General features: G+C 36.9%; 1 protein-coding gene across 2 annotated transcripts in view; it reads left to right on the top strand.

Moving 5' to 3' along the window:
• CNTN5 (contactin 5) overlaps nucleotides 1–23,598 on the top strand; it is a 1,437,272-nt gene that overhangs the window by 1,372,635 nt on the left and 41,039 nt on the right. For both annotated transcript variants that reach the window (XM_023740130.1, XM_004385875.1), the window contains 3 exons: nucleotides 4,675–4,745; nucleotides 7,092–7,326; nucleotides 18,780–18,889. In XM_023740130.1, the coding sequence (XP_023595898.1) occupies nucleotides 4,675–4,745; nucleotides 7,092–7,326; nucleotides 18,780–18,889 (416 nt within the window). The remainder of the gene's footprint in view (nucleotides 1–4,674; nucleotides 4,746–7,091; nucleotides 7,327–18,779; nucleotides 18,890–23,598) is intronic.

The raw sequence follows: 23,598 nt of genomic DNA, 5'->3' as shown, positions 1-23,598 counted from the left end.
ATTGTGCACCACCAACTTGAAAAGGAAATGAGTAAGCATGCGTTTTACTGATCAGATGCATGTAATTAGGAAATTTAAGCCAATTAGAATTAGAGTAGCCAGTGCAAACATTGTGATCCTGACAATAAAACACAATGCCCACATTGCAGCTATTAGAGCTTAAGCTTTCTATTAGTAGTTCCTATTATACCTTGCGGAAACACTAGTGGCTCAGTGGTTAAGAGCTATAGCTGCTAGCCAAAAGGTCAGCAGTTCAAATCCACCAGACGCTCCTTGGAAACCCTATGGGGCAGTTCTACCCAGTCCTGTAGGGTTGCTATGAATGGGAATCGACTCGACAGCAATGGGTTTATTATACCTAGTAAGCATTTTTGGTTAAGAGTAGTTACTGCTTATACACATATACTATTAAAACACAATGAACCACATATACTATTAAAACACAATGAACTATAATGTCTTTTTGTGTCATTTATACTACATTAAGATTGGAGGTAGGAGAAATAAGAGCCGTCACATGAATAGATATATGCACACCCATGTTCATTGCAGCACTATTCACAATAGCAAAAAGACAGAAACAACCTAGGTGCCCATCAATGGAAGAATGGATAAATAAATTATGGTATATTCACACAATGGAATACTACCCAACGATAAAGAACAATGATGAATCGGCAAAACATCTCATAACATGGATGAATCTGGAAGGCATTATGCTGAGTGAAATTATTCAGTTGCAAAAACAAATATTGTATAAGATCACTATTATAAGAACTCAAGAAATGGTCTTAACACAGAAGAAAACATTCTTTGATGGTTACGAGGGTGGGGAGGGAGGGAGAGGGGTATTCACTAACTAGAGTAGGTAAGAATTAGCTTAGGTGAAGGGAAGGACAACACACAGTACAGGGGAAGTCAGCACAACTGGACTAAACCAAAAGCTAGGAAGTTTCCTGAATACAGCCGAATACTTCGAGGGACAGAGTAGCAGGGGCAGGGGTCTGGGGACATCTAGGTCAATTGGCATAACAAAGTTTATTAAGAAAATGTTCTGCATCCCATTTTGGTGTGTGGCGTCTGGGGTCTTAAAAACTGGTGAGCGGCCATCTAAGATACATTAATTGGTCCGAATCTACCTGGAGCAAAGGACAATGAAGAACATAAAAGATACAAGGAAAATATTAGCCCAAGGGAGAGAAAGAGCCACATAAACCAGAGAGTCCATCAGCCTGAGACCAGAAGAACTAGATGGTGCCTGGCTACCACCAATGACTGCCCTGGCGGGGAACACAACAGAGAGTCCCTGACAGAGCAGGAGAAAAGTGGGGTGCAGAACTCAAATTCTAGCAAATAGACTAGACTTAATGGTCTGACTGAGACTGAAGAGATCCCAGAAGACATGGGCCCTGGACTCTCGGTTAGCCCAGAACGGAAACCATTCCAAGTCAACTCTTCAGACAAAGATTAGACTGGACTATGGGACATAAAATGATACTCGTGAAGAAACTGCTTCTTAGCTCAAGTAGATACATGAGACTAAATGGGAAGCTCCTGTCTGGAGGAGAGATGAGAAGGCAAAAAGGGACAGGAGCTGGTTGAATGGACATGGGAAATCCGGGGTGGAAAAGAGGAGTGTGCTGTCATGAGAAACGGACTTGAACTGTAAACTTTCACTTAAAGCACAATTAAAAAAAAAAAAAAAGATTGGTGGTAGGGTGAGGAAAGGAGGAGCTTGTTTCTTTACATTAATTAAGTTGAATATGAGCTATCTTCTCTTGAAAAGAAGTTAGCAGCAGTAAGAAAGCCTCACACACTGATTTCAAATAACAAAAAAATTTACAGAACTTAGGTCATTTATGGATAATTTGATGTGGTTTAACATGGGGTTGCCATGAGTCAGAACTGACTCAATGGCAATGGACTTGCTTTTCAGTTTTTGTTTTTTAACCCACGTAAAAATGAATCACATCATAGAAAGCCTTATTTTGCTTTCTTATTTCCTCCGAGTGATAATTTTCACCAAATTGTTTACCAGCTTTTTAAAAATTCTGTTTTACTCAAAAAAATAAGGTTTGAAAAATCTAAAAATGTTTTCTAAAAAATAAAAGCATGAATAGTCTGTGGAATGAGCACTTCTGCTTTAGTAGTAGCTTCAGAAATAATGTTTTGACTTCAACAGTTACAAATAAGCTCTTATAGTCCATTCTTCCCCTACTTTTTTTTAAAATGGACTTCACGAGATGCTCATTAGATGGCCTACAGTCTACTGTAAGACAATTCAGATGATGTTTGAGGCTTAGATAAAATAGAAAAGAATCTTCATTGCCTTAGCTTTGCATAAAAATCCATAATCCTAGGGAGGTTGTCCTCAAAAAGAATTTAAGTCCTAAATTAAGGGTGTAAGCTTAGCTATTCCAATGCCTCTGTTAGCTATGATTTTTAATGTTATTTAAACATTAGTTGTCAAGGATTACGTGTGTGTGTGTGTTTGTGTGTGCGTGTGGCATTGGCGGTTCAGTGGTAGAATTCTCAGCTTCTATGTGGGAGATCCAAGTTCAATTCTAGGCCAATGCACCTCATGCTCAGACAACACCCATCAGTCAGAGGAGGCTTCCATGTTGCTATGATGCTGAACAGGTTTCAGCAGAGCTTCCAGACTAACACGAACTAGGAAGAAAGACCTGGGGATCTACTTCCAAAAATCAGCCAGCGAAAACCCTATGGATCACGACAGTCCAATTTGCAACCAATCATGGGGATAACACATGACCAAGCAATGTTTTGTTCTATTGTACATGTGCATGGGCTTGCAATGAGAGGCTGACTCAACAGCAGCTAACAGCAATATATATATATAATTTTTTTTTCATTTTTTTGAGTAAATATGCATTTCTCTGAACTCAATGAAAACATCTAGTAGATGTTTGATCATATTAATTTTATGCAAAATATATATAATATGTATTTTTTTCAAACAAATAGTACTAAGAGAAGTCATAATGATCATAATGGCATAATATCAACAAATTAATTTTCTTCGACTATTTATTTAACTTTGCATTAGTGGTCACGATAATCAGAACTCCACATAGCACAGAAAAAAAAATGAATTCAGAACTAGTACTATGTAACAGTAGTATTCAGATATGTTGGCAGGACACACTGGTATGTCACAGGTTGTTATATGTAGCAATAACTGTGACTACTAATAAAAAATCAATGATTTGCTATTCATATATACTTGGACACATGTATGGTTATTCCTCTAATACTACCACTCTCTCTCAGTTGAATTCTATGTGATTTCTTGAATGAGAAACAAACAAACAAACAAAAAAACCCATTGTCGTTGAGTCAGTTTTGACTCGTGGTGACTCCATGTGTTATGAAATAGAACAGGGGTATCCAATAGACATGTAGTTCTAAACAAGTCCATGAGAGTAAATTTCAAATAGGAATATCCTTTAATATGTGTGTAACTGTGAGAGAAAAAAGATTGGTAACTACTGCTATATACATCCTTCTATACATGCCTGAGCAAGAGAAGAACTCATGTTCATGAAGAGAGGTGCCCAAGGACACTGACATTTGGATGCTGGTGAATAAAGTCCACTTATTTCATTGGGGCTAATTAGATATTCATAGGCTTTTCTTCCTCTCCCACATCCTTTCTCAAGTAAAAAAAGAAAAAATTTTTTTCCTTTCTGATAGTACAAAAAGCCTGCATCGGTTTTTGCAGTATATAAAATGCTGTGTGAATGTCAACCAGTAATTAATAACCTTTCATCCAAGTAGGTAATATATCAGAGTGAATTGATTGTTTATGAGTATATCAATATCATTTGAAAACTATATGCTGAGATACAAAGGCAATGCTGAAGTGTAAAATTGCTTATGCAGGCTCATAGCCTGGAAAATGATTGCTTTTAATAGTTTTCTTCATTTAACAGTTCTTCATTTGAAAATGTTCCCTTTCAACTGCAGATTTTGTGGTTTGGTGCAATGAAGGGGAAATTTATTCCTTTGACACATTTATTCTTTTAATAGTTATTCATTTGAAAAAGTTTCACTGGGTGCCTATATATTTTGCAGTTGGCAGAGAGATTCATTCTTGATAGTTTTTTTTTTTTTTTTAATGTTAATTCACTTAAGTAGATTCTCACTCCACGGAACTCTTGCTGAGGTTTCTTTAAACTGGAGCTTTCCGTAAATTCCGGTGAAGCAGAAATGCTAGCATCCACCTGTGGACTTGTCTGTGGCCCTAGAGACTCTGGGGTGGCAGAAAAGAGTCACATCCTTCTCAAAGCAGAGAAGAGCAATTTGTAGGATAAAATTTAACTAAACATTACTAGATGTCCATACCTATAGTGGATATTATGATTTAGAAATTGCTACCCTAGGACATTTACAAGAGGATTAGTTTAGGGGTGCGGTACATGGCCATGAAAAAATATATATCAAACTGTCACACATAGATTGAGAGCAAGGTAACTGTTACGATCAATTTATTTATTTTAACGTTTAATGTGATCACTCTACAAACAAACTTTTGATTTGTTTATTTGAGGGTTTTACCCAACCTGAGCAGGGTCATGATGTGTTCTTATTGTACGGACAATTAATTTACATATGTATTTATTCTCCTCACTCATGACCCATTTCTCTCCCTAGTTCCAAAGACAGCACCCACCAACGTAAGTGGAAGAAGTGGAAGAAGGCACGAGTTAGTCATTGCCTGGGAGGTAAGAAAGCCTTTGCTTGGAAGGCAGAACTTGTTGAATTCTGAGAGAATGAGGCTACACATATACTATCTGCACCTGGTACAGAGGGACAGTGTAATTTCTGTTGGAATGAGGTTAAGAAACATACTGAGCATGTTTCACTCAGATGAATATTGCCAAATGAACATTTCTCATTTTTATAGCAGGTCCCAGTTGACTTTTCTACAAGTCTCAGATTTGCCTTCCTGTCATAGAGGTTATCTCAGAATTAACTTTCAATGATTAAAACATGTCCTCTCACAGATTACTTCAGATATTTGTTTGGTTTAATTTGCAATTCAGTTATTTCATGATTAAGTAGCACCCTTCTTTGGAGACTAAAACCTGTGGAGAGGAAGGAATTAGCCACCACTGAGTGGGAGGGGATCCCAGGTGGCTCAAACAGTTTGTACCCAACTGCTAATCTAAAGTTTGGAGGTTCGAACCCACCTAGCAGCACCATGGAAGAAAGGCCTGCAGATCTGCTGCCATAAAGGTTATAGCCAAGAAAACCCTATAGAGAAGTTCTACTCTGTAACACACAGGGTCCCCCCACCATGAGTCAGATTGACTAGACAGCAATGGGTTTGGTTTTGGTTTTTGAATGGGAGGTTCAGTCTTGGCGTATCTCACCTAACCCAGACACCATTTCTCTTAGTGGGGATCATATTCCTCATTTTACAAATTATAAAGCTGAGGCACAGTTTTGGTACCTTGCCTAATACGCAGTAGAATTGAGACTTTGAATACAAAACTTGTAGTCTTTCATCTATTTCACCATATGACCTCCAGAGTTTCTTCTGTCAAGGGAAAGGAGTGTGGAAGAGGGGTGTGAGGGATACATTCATTTTTCATAAAAGCACTTTTCTTCTTTGATGTTAAATAACCTTATTATCAAATATAACTATGGAGCTCAGAGGAGTCCCTGGGTGGTGCAAGTGGTTAACACTCTCGGCTGCTAACCAAAAGGTTGGAAGTTCAGGTCCACCCAGAGGTGCCTCAGAGGAAAAGCTTGGTGATCTACTTCCAAAAATCAGCCACTGAAAACCCTTTGGAGCAGAGTTTTACTCTGACACTCCTGGGGTCACCATGAGTCAGAGTAAACTCGACAGCAACTGGTTTTTTGTTTTGTTTTGTTTAATGTAGCTCACAGAACTGTGCCTTAGAATGCATAGAAATAAGAATGACTTTGAGAAAGCTGAACAAATCCCTGACTGCCTCTAAGAAAGACGATAAAATGTACAGGAAAAAAAAAACTTCTTTTCCCAGTAAGAAATCTTCCACGATCACATCCTCTGTCCTGTTCTTCAGTCCATTCCCCTTTTCTTCAATAAAATTCATGTCTTGTTTGTTTTTTTTCTGTAGAGGTATTAACTTCACAATACCTGGCCTTCACTGAATTCAGATTACCAAATAGAATTGCCCTTCTCTATGTTGTTAGTCTTTGTCTCTCTTCCTCCACACAATACACAGTTTTTCCTCAAATAAAAATTCAAAAGAAAAATCTGTTTATTTAACAAATATTTATTGAGTATTTATTATGTGTCAAGCACTGTGCTAGGCAGTCATTGGTAACTTTGCTAATTCCAGGGCTAACTCTATTTAATCACAATTCTCTCTGTGGTATGCATTTGATTTCTACTTTCAGAAAACTGACCCCTCTCTATTAAGTCTGCATATTTATGTTCAGTGGTGCTTTTGCCTTTATTCTACTCATTTTCAACCGCAGGCTTACTATTTTTTAGTGTAAACCCATCCCGGGTCTTAACTGAATTTTAAAGGTGCAAAACTTTTGACACACACAGCACAAAAAGTTTCTAGAACAGATATCATAGCCTGATTTTTTTTCACATGTTAGTAAAGCACAAAAGCTTTAACAAAAAAAAAAAAAACTAGAAAAAAGGTCGTGCATTAATTTCTCCTGTGTTTGCAGTGCAAATGGCTCTGCAGTGCTCCCAGTGACAAGTTTTTCCCAACCACCAGACCATACGACAGTTTGTCCCCACATGTGAAATCCTAGGGTGGAATGCCAGGACCTTCATTTCATATACATGACTAATTGGAGCAAATTTGTTTCACTTCAAGCGTTTTCAGTACTCTTGATAGTTTTCTTAAATGCCAACCAATATTATTTAATATTTCATCTCTTACCTTTAAAGCCTTTTAGGTTTCCAAACATTGCCAACATGATTTGCTATGTTGGTCTTCAAAGTAGTATAAATATTTGAAAGTCTGTTACTCTAGTTATCCATAATAAAAAAAAAATATAAGGATTTGATTTTTTTCCCTTAATGGCATTTTGTTGATAATTGCTTTTTTCTTCTTTAGCCAGTATCTGAAGAGTTTCAGAATGGGGAAGGCTTTGGCTATATTGTGGCTTTCAGGCCCAATGGAACACGTGGCTGGAAGGAAAAAATGGTGACGTCGTCTGAAGCTTCAAAATTCATTTATAGAGATGAAAGTGTCCCTCCTCTTACTCCCTTTGAAGTGAAGGTTGGCGTTTATAACAATAAAGGAGATGGGCCTTTTAGTCAAATTGTGGTCATCTGTTCAGCTGAAGGAGGTTAGTTTCTATATTCCTCTGATTTTTATTCAACATTTTAACATTTCATTTGTTATATGAATAACAGAGCCCTGGTGGCACAATGGTTAAGAGCGCTAACCAAAAAGTCGGCAGTTCGAATCCACCAGCCGCTGCTTGGAAACCCTGTGGGAGAGTTCTCTTCTGGCCTACAGGGTCACTATCATTCAGAATCGACTCGACGACATTGGTTTCTTGGTTTTTTTTTTTGGTATTTTACATATGTTAGAAAACACAGATAAGCCCAAAGAGAAGATAAAATTCACCAGTAGTCCCACTACTCTTATTGAAATATATTTTTCCAAGCTTTTTTTTCATTTTTTTTTTAAATAGATCATTCTGTGTATGTTGATTTGTGTTCTTCACTCCCTGATAGTATATGGCAAACATCTTTCCATGATAATGACAATATTAGTAATGCCTGCAGTGTATTTCATCGTCTAGATAGGCGTTTCACCAATTCTCTTTGGTTTGAAATTTAGGTCATTTTATATTTTAATCTGGTACTTTAAAATAGTACGTGAGATAAATTTAAAGACTACATTTATGGTACCAAAAAATATTTATTTCTAACCCCATGCACAAAGCATTATGCTGATAAAAAAAAAAATATGTCAGACAGACAGTGCTTTCTTTTAGAAGCTTGTCACACGTGACATCATTAAATCCTCACAACAATCTGCCTAGGAGGAATTATTATCTCCAAACAAATTGAGGCTCGAAAAACGGTATGGAACTTGGTAAAGTCACACAGTTTATGATTAATAATTAAGCCCAGGTCTGTCTAACCATTAAATCCTTGATTTTTCTGTAGAATTCTGCCTTCACATACATGATTTCATTTAATGCTCAAGATAAAACTACTAGGTAGGCAGCACCTAGCAGATATATATTATATCTATATCTATTTTACAGATGATTTAAGGAGGCCTGGTGGCACAGCAGAAACCCTGGTGGTGTAGTGGTTAAGAGCTATGGCTGTTAACCAAAAGGTTGGCAGTTCAAATCTACCTGGTGCTCCTTGAAAACCCTATGGGGCAGTTCTACTCTGTCCTATAGGGTTGCTATGAGTTGGAATAGACTCAATGGCAAACGGGTTTGGTTTTGGTTTGGTGGCACAATGATTAAGTGCTCTGCTGCTAAGTGAAAGCTTGGCAGTTCAAACCCACCAGCCACTCTGCAGGAGAAAGATGTGGCGTTCTGCTTCTGTAAAGATTACAGCCTTGGAAGCCCTATGGGGCAGTTCTACTTTGTCACGTGAGGTCGCTATGAGTAGGAATTGACTTGACAACACCCAACAACCACAAATGAGTAAACTGTAGACCTGTGATTTGCTTATGATTATAGTCAATAAGTGGGTGCAAACCCAGGTTCCCACATCAAATTCCTGGGCTCTTTTAAATTCTAATACAAAAATGCAGTTCCCTGAGTGAGAGGAAATGTGATAGAACTAATCCTTTAAAGTTAGTTTTTCTTCTTATGTCTTCTCCTATTCAAGAGCAGAATTTCAGCAGGCCTGACAAACAAAACAAATGCTTTATATTCCCTAAATTTCACAAATGACAAAGAAAATATTCCACCAAAGGTAGCACTCACTTGACCTTCCAGATAAGCATCATCAATGTAAATTGACCCTTTGACTTCCTTAGTACCCACGTACTTGAGTAGCTCAAGATAATTATTAATCATTTTGGTACTATGAACTTTATGGGGGAAAATAAATAAGGCCATTTGGATATTGAAGAAAATTAGTGTTTTATTTAAGTAAAGTGTAGTCTTTCAATACAAGCTGTCTGTATTTTTGTAAAATAGAGCCAAATTTGAGGCAGAAGCAGAAAGTCTATCCTACTAAAAGAAGACCAGAGAAGTGAAAAGACAAGAAATAACCAGGAATCATAGGCATTCAGCTGAGATACAATGAGCATAGCATCTTAGGTTTCTGAGATGTTTCCATATAACCAATGTGCCATATTACTTGTATTATCTAATTCAATTCTTATAATCAAAAATAGATAGGAATCTCAAGCCCCCTTCTACTTTTAAGGAAACTGAAGCTCAGAGAGGTTAAATAACATGCTCAAAGTCACACAACTAGAAAGTGACAGATCTGAGATTTGAACCCAAGTCTATATGACTTCAAAGCTCATGCTTTTAACCACTACCCTATACTGCCTTACTAGGAATGTGTACAATAATAATATTTTGTATTACTTATTACTCCAAAAATTTGAAGTATATATTTTATTCGGGACATGCCTATTCTTGTTACTTTAAAATTACTTCAACCCAATTATCAAGTTGGAAACAAAGAAGAAGAATTGGTAGTTGGAAAATATGGCTTTCATGACAGAAATGACACTGGAGATCATATGACAGAATTTTGCAAATACAGTTTTTCAACAACATAAATGACAACTATACATATGGGCCTCACCAGATAGAATACAGAGGAATCAAATCAACTATAGCTGGGGAAAGAGACAATGGATAAGCTCAATGTCATCAATCAGTACAAGGCCAGGGGCTGACTGCGGAACAGACAATCAGTTGCTCATATGCAAGTTGCATATGAGCAAAAATAGTTGCAGCAGTACATGAATAGGAGACTGCCAGAAATTCAGCCAGATTCAGAAGAGGACATGGAAAGAGGGATATCATTGCTGATGTCAAATGGATCTTGGCTGAAAGCAGAGAATACCAGAAAGATATTTACCTGTGTTTTATTGACTATGCAAAGGCATTCAGTGGTGTAGATCATAACAAATTATGGGGAGCATTGTGAAGAATGGGAATTCTAGAACACTTAATTGTGCTCATGAGAAACCTTTATATAGACCAAGAGACAATTGTTTGAACAAAGAACAAGGGGATACTGCGTGGTTGAAACTCAGGAAAGGTGTGTGTCGGGGCTGTATCCTTTCACCGTACTTATTCAGCCTGTATGCTGAGCAAATAATTTGAGAAGCTGGACTACATGAAGAAGAATTCAGCAACAGGACTGGAGGAAGACTCATTAACAACCTGCGATATGCAGATGATACAACTTTGTTTGCTGAAAGCAAAGAGGACTTGAAGCACTTACTGATAAAGATCAAAGACTACAACCTTTAGTATGGATTACACCTCAACATAAAGAAAACAAAAATCCTCACAACTGGACCAATAAGCAACATCAAGAGAAAAGGAGAAAAGATTGAAGTTGTCAAGGATTTCATCTTACTTGGATTCACAATCGATGTCCATGGAAGCAGCAGTCAAGAAATCACCGATGTGCACTGGGCAAATCAGCTGCAAAATACCTCTTTAAAGTTTTAAAAAGCAAAGATATCACTTTGAGGACAAAGGTGTGCCTGTCCGAAGCCATGGTATTTTCAATCGACTCATAGGCATGTGAAAGCTGGACAATGAATAAGGAAGACTGAAGAAGAAGCAATGCCTTTGAATTTTGGTGTTGGTGAAGAATATTGAATATACCATGGACTGCCAAAAGAACTAACAAATCTGTCTTGAAAGTACAGCCAGAGTGCTCCTCAGAAACGAGGATGGCAAAACTTCATCTCCCATACTTTGGACATTTTATCAGGAGGTATCAGCCTCTGGAGAAGGACATCATGCTTGGTTAAGTAGAAGGTCAGTGAAAAAGAGGAAGACCATCCACGAGATGGATAGACACAGTGACTGCAACAGTGGGCTAAAACATAGCAATGATTTTGAAGATGGCACAGGACTGGGCAGTGTTTCGTTCTGTTGTACACAGGGTCGCCATGAGTCGGAACCCACTCGACACCACCTAACACAACAAAAATTATCAAATACATAGCTCCAAACGTCATATGAGATGAATTGTAGGTGTTTGTGAACATGCGTTCTACGGTAACGCCAGTGCTGCCTTTAAGAACTCCAGCTTTGCAGGTTTCTTGTCACCCTTTGCTTTTAAATTAAATTATAGCAGCCATCATAGCTTTTTACACTGTGCTCCCTTAAACTTGAAATAGCTTGCCTTTGGGGATTTCTCTTTCAAGCTAGATAGGAAATATGCATATTTTCTTTCAAAGACACTTGGGTTATTGCTGTAACATATTTCATAGTAACACTTCATTTATTTTGGTAGGCAGAAATATGAAAGAGACCAGGCAAATTAAATCTGGATAGAGTCTGATTTTGTTCTGACAACAAAATTCAGACATGTATTTGGCCTTTGCTCACTAATTAAATTTACTAATTTGGAACTTTATGTGTAAATATGACTGAACTTCTAGAATCATTAAATTGTGTCAAACGTGAAAAGCTGGACAATGGAAAAGAAGAGCATTTCCCTGGAGGCAGCAGAACCTGAGTTCAAGTCTGAATGGTTTATTCACCTTTCAGCTTTACCTTCCTCCACTGTAAAAATGAACATCTAGAAATACAAGATCTCTGGAAGCCCTTACAAATCTAAAATTGAAATTATGTCCATTTATTCTGTTGTTGTTAGGCACTGTCAAGTTGATTTTGGACTCATAGCGACCCGATGTGACAGAGTAGAACTGACCCATTTGGGTTTCTAGGCTGTTATCTTCGCAGGAGCAAATCGCTAGGTCTTTCTCCCACAGAGCCGCTGGGGGGTTCGAACCACCAATCTTTCAATTAGCAGCTGAGTGCTTAACTGTTGTGCCACCAGGTCTCCTTCAATGTATTCTATATGCTAAAGTATTTTTTAAACAGTTGTTCTAGAGTTCAAAAAAACCACCAAATCCATTGCCTACTCATAGCGACCCTATAGGATAGAGTATAATTGCTCCATAGGGTTCCAAGGAGTGGCTGGTGGATTCAAACTGCTGACTTTTTGGTTAGCAGCCGAACTCTTAACCACTGCACCACCAGGGCCCGTATAGATTCACAGACTACCTTTTATCATTACGCTCTTGCCAAAGGCCACCTTACCTGACTGAGGTTGTACTTCTCCATTAGATAAATTCTGCTTTTTTGTTCTTCCATTAACCTGGTCCACCCGTTTATCACATCAAATTCCTCTGTATTCTGAGGTAAATTTAAGAACAAGAGGTATGAGACTGGCCCTTTTTTTTCCTGTTTATGGCACAGTTCTTCCTTTTTATACCAAGAACACTAGTAATAGACCCAGAACCCCATGGAAGAGTATCTACCTTCTTGTAGCCGAGACCAACCCAGGAAGAAAATATGCCAGATGTTGCATCAAATGCAGTCACCAGAATTCTTGTTCTGAGGCAAGCATGGAGCACATAGACTTATAAGGCACACCTCACAGTACTAGTTTTCAATCTGTTTTCCACTGGAACATCTTTGATGGATGACGGTCACATACAGAACATACTTCCATAAGTGTTTATGTGCATTCTCCAGTACCCTCCACCCTTTTCTTTCCCTCTCAGGAAAACTTATTGAAATGTGAATGAAAATTACATTATTATAGAAGAAACCTTGAATGCATCCTAAGTTATTATTTATAAATATTGATACTTGGTAAATCACTTGGGATATGGTCTTGGCTCTCACAACTCTGAGGTTGACTGTTGCCCTACAGTACTGTTAGAAGAGTTTCAGATGGTTCTTCTGCTAACACATTTGAGCCATGACCCTTTCAGGGTTTCTGTAGCAGAACTCTGAATTGCTCTGTCAGCGCCAAGCAGCCTCTGACATAAGCCTGGAAGGAGAGATAGTTGTCTACCAGGACTTCCATATACCTTGCACTTATGTCAAATATTTATACCCTTTAAACCAAGCAAGAACTAGATGCATTTGAACCCTGATTTGACATCAGACTTCTTGAATATCCATGAACATGGTAATGCTGTTCAAAATTTTTAATGTAACAGAAACTGCAATCTATCAATCAGCCTGTCCATGTCATATCCCAAGACTGGAGTTAAGAAGTTATCCATGGTCTAATTAATATTATGTTAAGCAAAAGAAAACAAAAGAGAGATCCTTTTAAGTCTTTGAGTCTGTTAGACATACACTAGTACAATCTCAGAAATAAGTCCCCGAACTTTCATCAGATTACATGAGTACAATAGGCAGCAGTGAGAGTGGCAAGAAACATCCTGTGATTTAGAGATCAGGAAAGTTATAGAGATGCCTGAACATGACAGGAAAATATTAGAATTGTTTCCAAGATGAGGGTATGGTATAACTCTATACTATATTTTCAAAGAATAGCAAAGCCACAACATAAGTGATATTGAAATGCATAGCAGAACTAAAAGAAAGTGATTTTTTCAAGATGAAAAATCAAGTCAGCTTTCACGTCCATACTTCTAGAATTACTTAATAGTCAAACTTATACAAATATCAGTTTTCTACCTAGTTCTTGTTGCTATAGCTTTGTAAGGGGAAAGAACCTGAGCACTTAATTACACCTAATAGAAAAACAGAGGGAAAATTAAATATAGATTAATTATAGGTTGAAAGATTTGTTTGTCATGTACTTTAGCTTTTTCTAGTTACGTTTTTTCTTTTACCTTGTATGTGAAAAGTGTGCTGCTTTTATTTTTATTAAAAACAAAAAGCCCCTCCTCATTTGCAGAAAATGTTATGCAGTTATCCCCTAGCAAATGGAACTACCACTGCTCAAATTAAAACCCAGCATTCATGAAGTATTACTCTCCAGATCAGTTCTTTGCTGAAACTGAGCTCAGTGGGATTTCTGTGAACTTGAAAATTAATAAATAGGCATATTAGTTGTAAAATACAAGGAATAATTTCCTGTCTTTGCCAGATGATCCATTTGGATTAGTGCCTATAAAAGTTCGACTACAGCTGTCTTTACAGAATTTTTAAATAATAAAACCATAACCCTTCTCCCAAGGAGTTTATTAAACTCTCCTTTGATTAATGCTATTTCCCACCCCTCCTGGGAAGTCAGATGTATAATCAATATTACAAGCACATCCTTCCATATTACTGGGAGAACACCAGCTGCTAAGTCACTTAATACAAATGTTTCATCTGAATTCATGAACATAGTAATGCTGTTCAAAATTTTTAATCTAACGGAAACTATAATCTATCAATCAGCCTGTCCACTTCATATCCCAAAATTGGAGTTAAGAAGTTGTCTATGGTCTAATTAATATCATGATAAGTAAAATAAAAAAGAGAGATCCTTTTAAGTCTTTGAGTCTATTAGATGTACACTAATACAATCCCAGAAATAAGTCCCTAAACAAATTACATGAGTGTGATGGGCAGCAGTGACAGTGGTAAGAAATATCCTGTGATTTAGAGATCAGGAAAGTTATAGAGATGCCTGAATATGACAGGATCTATGGGGAGCAATGCAGCTGTAGTTCAATATGATTTTTAAACATCCATGAAATATGAATAAAGGTAGTTAAGAATAAGCCTGTACCAGGGTTAAATGGATGATGATGGGGGTCTAGGTAGTTTCTAACAAGACATGGAAGTAGAGAGCCCAAGTGGGGAGCTCACCATCAGTATTCTTGAGAGTAGTTAGATATGGAGGGAAAAGGGAAAGAAACAGCAATGGCAATGGAAAAAGCTCCAGGTGTGTATAACACAGACATTGGCACAGAAGCAGAATAGGATGGTAGTTAGTACTGAACTCCCTGAGTTCAAATCCTCTCTCCACCATTTAGCAACTGTGTGCCTTGGCCAAGATGCTTAACCTCTTTGTCCCTCAATTTCCTCATGTGAAAAATAGCAATGTTGATAGTAAGGTTGTTGGGGAGATTAATTACTGCGTGTAAAGAATTAAGAACAGTGTTTAGCACATAGCAAACCCTCAATAAATAATAATTATTCTTATTAACTTGGGTTCTTCCTTCATCTATGTTGTTTTTTTCCCCTTTGTTTTTAATCTTCTTCAACCCATTCCTCTGTCAGTTATTTGGAGATGACTGTGCAGCAAGAGAATGAGCTACATATGTTTCCTGTAAAACCTCTTTGGTACCTCAAAGCTGACTCTAAGAGAGGGAGAAAGAGGCAGTTGCTTCCTTGATGCCAACTTAAATACAGCAGAGGAAAGAGCACTTGAGATCTGAATTCTAGTTGGGGCCCTTTAGAGACCAGAAGCAGAATTTGAATAAATAAACTTTTGTACATGTCACTTTTCTTATCTTCAAAATGAGGGCATAGAATCAAAACACAGGTCCATAAGTCAAAAGCCTATAGAGTTCAGATTAAAACAAAAAAGAAAAAACACTGCCATCAAGCTGATTCCAACTCATGGTGACCCTACAGGACAGAGTAGAACTGCCCCATAGGGTTTCTAAGGAGCAGCCGGTGGATTCAAACTGCTGACCTTTTGATTAGAATCTGAGCTCTTAACCACTATGCCACCAGGGCTCCAGGTTCAGATAAGAAACATAAATAAGTGAAGCAATTCCAGTATGAGACAATAGAGAGTGGTAGGGACTTTGGCAAGCTGAAAGCATATTCTCTGACTAATGGAGTAAATTGCTGTTCATCATCTGCCTGCCAATTTACATTCAGGAATTCAGGTTTGGTATCTTCCATATTTTTTCAAGAAAAGACAAGAATTCCTATATTTTTGTGAAATACTGGAATTTTAAATGTTGGCCTAAATTATGTTAACATATTATGTAGGCAAACAAAATATGACTGAAAAGTAGATATTTTCCACTGGCAATTCATTTGTGACCCTTGATCCAAGTAATTTTCTAAAATTCCTTTTAGTTATGACCTTTCCATTGTTCACTTACACTGAGATGTCCAAACAGAACAGCTAATTCCGGTCCAAACCACACATTATTTCATCCAGTAGGTTGTTCTTGCCTGAAGACAAAATTTTTGATCTACATGAAAATGTTCAGTAGGGTATAAACAGTACCTACTTAAACTTCTAGAAGTAAACTGACTAAGGTCACTTTTTTACATGCTGACATTTCTAATTCAGGTCATCATGGGTCTAGTCTACTTCTGATTCCATTTACATCTAGAAGGTGAAACCAATAAAAAATGACTCTTCATTTCTTGTTTGATTCACTCACCGTCATTCAACAAGATGTGACTATAACATGCAGCCCCCAAGAATGCAACTGGGAAACGTCAGCTTGGGTCTCCCCTTGATTTAAAATCCTCAGAACTTTTAAACTGACCTTAGGGTGTTTGTTTGGGAAGTAGAGTTCTGAAATTTTTCAGTTAACTTCTTTTTTAGCTTTCTTGTTTCTTTCTATTTGAGAAGTATTTAAGCTTGTGTAGTGCTAGTGAAGCTGATAAGTAATTCTTGTATCTAGAGTTAAGAGAGGTATAAAGGCTGCCACCCAACTGCATATTTTGTGTTTGTGAAATTAGTTTCTCCCTGCCATCTTCTTTGACAAAGACATAATTGCTTCAATACTATAAAAGCTGAAAGGAAGTATTTGGCACACAAATCTCTGCAATGCATTCATTTGAAAGATAAGCAAAACTGCTACCAAGCAGGAAATGATATCCAAAGTGTGGCTCACTTTGAAATAAATCACATCCTGAATCCTGGAGATCAGGTTGTACACACCTCAAGAACACATGCATTTCCTGTCGTTTACTTGCAAAATCAAGAATCTTAACTCCTACTAAGTAGTAATGGAAAAAAAAATACATTATTGCAAGTCTCCTAAACAGAAGTGTAGAATGAAATAAAAGTAGAAACTTTTCCCCAAATGTATCTTTTTAATTGGATAAATTCACAAATAATAGGGAGCTGGAAAGTGGGATGAGGGACACCACTGAGCAAAGTGATAAAAGATATTCAAAAGGTGGCAGAATGAGAAATTACGATTTATACCACGACGAGAATTAATCTCAGCTTCTGTGTCAAGGTTAATGTGAGTTTGTCAAAGCACTTTGAGTTGATACAATTATAGCATGTGATTGTAATAAAGGCTTTACCAAAAGAAAACCATTGCTCGGTACAAACATGTACCTTTGAAAAAGTCTTTTATTGGCTTTTTTAATAGTAACAGGAATATACGAGTTTGACAGATATTTTTCTATTAATAATATACAACAGGCTTTCCAGATAGTTATGTGACCACTTTTCATTAGAAAAGGAAAGATCTCAGAAAATAGTTACAAGTCCTTCAATGTCTATAGTCAATTCTTTAGGGCGAAAAGAAAATCATATTTAGAACTCCGTTACCACCACATGGTTCTTTGAATCTAAAAACATTTTCAACAGGTTAGACTGAACTCTTACCGGTGATATGGGGTTTGTATCAAAGTCCCTAAATTTTTATAGGAATTTTTGTTTTTCGTTTTTTAATTGAGTTTGTACAGAAGTGTTTGAACTATTGTATGGCTTTTATTCTACCATTTCATGTAATGTGTGTTTGTAACACAGTATTTATGATTCAGCAATGTCAGAGCTAGAAATATTTTGTTCCTCTTGTAGAGTGCAACCTAAAATAAAGTGCACCTCCTGATGCATGCCAGTCAGACATTGTGTATTTCATTGAAAAAACATTAAGAAATGTCACTGAGTGTAAAAATAGATGAAAAAGTAGTTTTGCGCAACAGCACTGAGAACTTCTGGGACTTTCCCTTTCAACCTGTGCATGTCTTAAAAGTCAATGCATACCTTTTAAATATCATGATTCACCACATATTTTTTATATAATCATGGAACAGAGTTTTGAACCTGGAACAACAAAAAAGTCTAATAAAATTTAGACTGTTTTCTTTGTACCTTCACAGGGTAAAAAATACAATAAAAATAACAACAATAAGTGATATTTTCTGAATGATTTAAGTGCAAAGCACAGTGTTAAACTTTTATATGTATTATTCTATTAAAGTGGTGGTGCAGTGGTTAAGAGCTCAGCTGCCAATCAAAAGGTTGGCAGTTGGAATGTACCAGCCACTCCTTGGAAACCCTATGGGACAGTTCTACTCTGTCCTATAGGGTCACTATGAGTCAGAATTAACTTGACAACAATGGATACAGTTTTTGGTTTCATTCCATTAATACTAACTTTAAAAATCTGTTCAGTAAATACTCTTATTATCCTGATATTACAGACAAGAGAAGTGGAGCTTATAGAAAGGTAAAGCAACTTGCCCAAGTATAAATAAATAAATATATTATTAAAAAGCAAAAAAGAAAAGACTGACCTAGATTCCATAGCCTATTCTTTTGTTCATTATGCTAGATTGACAGTAACATCAGACAATTTAACTTCTCCAGAAATGTCCTAGCTAATCCAAGAATAAAGATCTTTCTTGTTTGCCTTGGTAAATTTGCCTATGTCGTTGATAAGGTATTGATGAGACTTAATGCAAGTATAGAAATAAAAAAATGTCATCTTTTTATCTTGTTGTGTTTGTCATAACCACCACGGCACTTTATTGCAAACATAAGGTAGAAGGAAGTTAGCATCTTACAGATTCAGTTGCAATGCTTTGGTCAACCTAACTTCCTACAGTCAAGGTTTATTATCCCATTTTTCTTCATACAGAGCCCAGTGCTGCTCCCACAGATGTCAAGGCTACAAGTATGTCTGTGTCAGAGATTCTTGTTGCATGGAAACATATTGAAGAGAGTTTAGGAAGACCACAGGGATTTGAGGTATGAATAGAATTCTTAAAAATAAGCCTTATTATTTCTGCTGGCACTGCATTCTCCTACAAAGATGATTTGGTGACATTTCAACTGAACTATACTCCTTTGAAATTTTGCTTATATTAAAGAAAGTATGAAATGCACTTTTCTACTGACATGTATTATGTAGCTCATTAGCTGGCTTATTTTTCAGTATAGCAGTTTCCATAGCATCATTCAAATGCACCTGCTCCTCACTTATTGACATGGTTTGGTTTCAAAGACCAGGTCATTATGCAAAAATCAGCATTATGGGAAAATGGAGGATGATCACATCCGATCACAAAATATTATGTGGGACACATATGTCCCTCTGTACCCGAAAGGCGAAACATGTCGGCGAGCACTCTGTGTCCCACTGGTCATGAAAGTATTGCTGTCAGACATATATTATTAATGCGCAAAATAGTCGGATAGTAGATTTTTTTTACTATTGTCATAAAAGCGAAATGTCAGATAACAAGAAGGTTGATAAGTGAGAAGTAGGTGTATATACACGAAAGGAAAAATAGACTTTTAGCTAAAATCTGGAGCCACAGGTGGATATTTTCTGGTGTCCAATTTATTGGTGGTTAAAAATGTTTTTGTTTCTTTGTTTCCAATGATTTAATGCATAAAAATAAAATTTTCCTTTCATACTTGCTTAGCAGGTCTGACTGACCTCCATAACTGAATTCTCCAAATATGTTCTGAACTTAGTGATCTGTCTGTATTTTGTAGAACTCAAATGACTTTTTGTCTCTTAAATTTTGCTATTTTTAACACAGTCATGCCAGCCTTATAAGTGTGAATATTTTGTATGAATTTAATTATTTCAATGATATTTTAGGCTCCACATGGACTAGAGGATTGTGGATGGTCTGTGAACTTGCATATTACGTGTTAGCAAGATCCCTGCTTCTCATACAGTTCTTGTTCTTGTCTTGCTTGGCCAGTCTGGAAATAAACAAATTCATCCATGGTTAATTGTATTTGACAAAGGTACCAAGACCATTCAATGGAAAAAGAAAAGTCTTTTCAACAAATGGTTCTGAGACCACTGGCTATCCAATTAAAAACAAAATAAAAAAATAAAAAAATGAATTTGGATACCTATATCACACCAAAAATAAAAATTAACTAAAATGAATCAAAGACCTAAATACAAGTGCTAAACCTATAAAAAACCCTCAGAAGGTCACACAGGTATAAATCTGCATGACTTTGTACTAGGCAATGCATGGTTTCTGAAATATGACACCAAAAGGCACAAGCAACCAAAGAAGACATAGATAAATTTTATCAAAAGTAAAAACTCTGTGTATCGAAAGACACTATCATTGAAAGCAGGAATACAAACAGATACATGCACACCAATTGTTCATTGCAGCAGTATTCGCAATAGCCAAAAGATGGAAACAACCCAAAGGTACAACATTTGTCAACAGATGAATGGATCAACAAAATGTGGCTGTTGTTGTTTTTGTTAGTTGCCATCAAGTCGGCTCCAACTCATGACGACCTTATATATAACAGAACAGTGCTATGCCATCTTCGTGATCCTTGGCATGTTTGAGTCTATTGCTGTGACTGTTATGTCAGTGCATCTCATTGAGTGTTTCTCTTGTTTTCACTGACCCTCTGCTTTACGGAATATGATATCCTCTTCTGGAGATTGGTCTTTCCTGATGATGTGTCCAAAATAAGTGAGCCAAAGCCTCACCATCCTAACTTCTAAGGAATGTTCTGGTTGTATTTTTTCTAAGGCTGATTTGTTCTTTCTTCTGAAAGTCCACAGTATATTCAATAGCCTTTGCCAACACCTCAGTTTGAATGCATCAATTCTTCTGCCTTCCTTTTTCATTTTCCAGCTATTGCATGCATATGAGGAGATTGAAAAGACCATGGCTTGGATCAGGTGCACCTTAGTCATCAAAATGACATCTTTACTTTTTAAAACTTTAAAGAGGTCCTTTGCAGCAGATATTCCACTTGCAGCACGTCCTCTGATTTCTTGACTTTTGCTTCCTTGGATGTTGATTGTTGATCCAAGTAGAATGAAATCATTGACAAAGTGTTTTTTATTTATTTATCATGATGTTGCGTATCAGTCCAGTTATGAAAATTTTTGTTTTCTTCACATTCATGTGTAATCCGTATTGAAGGCTGTAGTGTTTGACCTTCAAAGATTACTCACCTGTAAGTTTTTCATACTGTAGTTACCATGATGCTAGAAGCTATAGCACTTGTATTTCAAATACCAGCATAGTCCTCCATGATGGACAGGTTTCAGCAGAGCTTCCAGACTAAACTAAGATAGACTAGGAAGAAAGGCCTGGTGATCTATTTCCAAAAAGCGGCCAATGAAAATGATAGACTATTACTGTACCATAAAGAGAAATGAAGTCCTGATACACGCTACAACATGGATGAACCTTGAAAACATTATACTGAATGAAATAAGTCAGGCACAAAAGAACAGATATTTTATGATCCCACTTATATGAAATATCTAGAACAGATACATGTATAAAGATCAAAGCTTATTAGTGGTTATCAGAGGTGAGAGGGAGAGGGAAAGAGGAATTCACTGATTAGGAGGCACTGAACTTCTGTTAACAGTGATGGAAAAAAATGGAAACGGATAGTGGCGATAGTAATACAACATGATGAATGTAAGTAATGTCACTGAATTGAACATGTAAAAATGTTGAAATGGTAAACGTTTTGTTATGTATATACCTTGTTGTTGTTACCAGGTGCCATTGAGTTGATTCCAAATCATAGCAAGCCCATGTGACAGAGTAGAACTGCCGCATAGGATTTGCTTGGCCGTATTCTTTACAGAAGCAGGTCACCAGATGTCTTAGTCATCTAGTGCTGCTCTAACAGAAATACCACAAGTGGATGGCTTTAACAAACAGTTTATTCTCTCATAGTCCAGTAGGCTACGAGTCCAAATTCAGGGCATCAACTCCAGGGGAATGCTTTCTCCATTGACTCTGGAGGAAGGTCCATGTCATCAGTCTTCTCTTGGTCTGGGAGCTTCTCTGTGCAGGAACCTCAGGTCCAAAGGACGCGCTCTGCTCCCGACACTGCTTTCTTGGTAGTATGAGGTTCCCATGTGTCTCTGCTCGCTTCTCTTTTTTATATCTCAAAAGAGATTGGATTAAGACACTATCTAATCTTGTAAACCTCATCAGCATAACCTCATCACAGTGACAGAATTTACAACACATAAGGAGAAAACATATAACCTTATCATAGCAATAGAGTTTACAACACATAAGGAAATCGCATCAGATTACACAATCATACAATACTGGGAATCATGACCTAGCCAAGTTGCTACACACATTTTTTGGGGACACAATTCAATCCATGACACCAGATCTTTCTCTGGTGAAGCCACTGGGTAGGTTAAATGCCAACCTTTTGGTTAGTAGCCGAGAGCTTAACCATTTGCACAAGCAAGGCTCTTTAAGACACACGAAAAAAGTAATCGATAGGCAATTAAAAAACAACAACACTATCAAGAAAGTGAAAAGATAACCCATAGAATGGGAGAAAATATTTCCAAATCATATATCTGATAAGGGCCTAGTACGTAGAATATGTAAAGAACTCTTATAAGTCAACAGTCAAAAGGAAAATAAGCCAGTTGAAAAATTGGCAGAGGATTTGAATAGACATTTCTCTGAAGTAGACATGCAAATAGCCAATAAGCACGTGAAAAGATGATCAACATCATTAGCCCTCAGGGAAATACAAATCAAACCCACAATGAAATATCACTTCACACCCACTAGGATGGCTATAGTTAACAAAAAAAAAAGGAAAATAATAAGTGTTGGAGAGGATGGGGAGAAATAGGAACACTTATGCATTGCTGATGGGAATATAAATCGGTACAGCCACTTTGAAAAACAGTTTGTCAGTTCCCCAAAAGGTTAAACATAGAATTAACATATGACCCAGCAATTCCCTACTAGGTATATATCCAAGAGAACTGAAAGCCTATGTTCATGCAAAAACTTGTGCATGCATGTTCATACCAAGATTATTCATAATAAGCATAAAGTAGAAATGACCCAAATATTTATCAAGTAATGAATGGAAAAACAAAATGTGGTATATTCATACAATAAATATTATTCAGCCATAAAAAAGAAATGAAGTACTGTTATATGCTACAGCATGGATGAACCTTGAAAACATTGGGCTAAGTGAAAGAAGCCAGACACAAAAGGCCATATATTTTATGATCCCATTTATATAAAATTTCCAGAATAAGAAAATTCAGAGAGACATAAGGAATGGAAGGAGGAGCAAATTGAAATTACTAATAGGTACAGAGTTTCTTTTGGGGGAGATAGAAAAGTTCTGAAATTAGTGGTGATGGGTGCACAACATAGCAAATATACTAAAACCCACTGAATTGAACGCCTTAAAAAATGGTGTATTTTATGTTATGTGAATTATATCTCAATTTAAAAAAAAAAGAAATGATGTTGACTGGAACTTTGGTCATAGCATTAGAATTGTAGAAAAGTGAACATTTTAGAGGCAGGGCTGGTGAAAATTGTTGACTGAGCCAGTATGGAAGTGAGGAAGATGATGACTTCTAGATTGCTGGTTTGGTCAAATGCGTGAGCAGTGATGCCATTTACAAAAATGGGGAAAACTGGAGAAAGAAT

The sequence above is a fragment of the Trichechus manatus genome, unplaced genomic scaffold, assembly GCF_000243295.1.
Source record: "Trichechus manatus latirostris isolate Lorelei unplaced genomic scaffold, TriManLat1.0 scaffold00148, whole genome shotgun sequence".
NCBI classification, from domain to species: domain Eukaryota; kingdom Metazoa; phylum Chordata; class Mammalia; order Sirenia; family Trichechidae; genus Trichechus; species Trichechus manatus.
The sequence above is the reverse complement of the archived record's forward strand: the minus strand, read 5'-3'. Positions and strand labels throughout refer to the sequence as shown.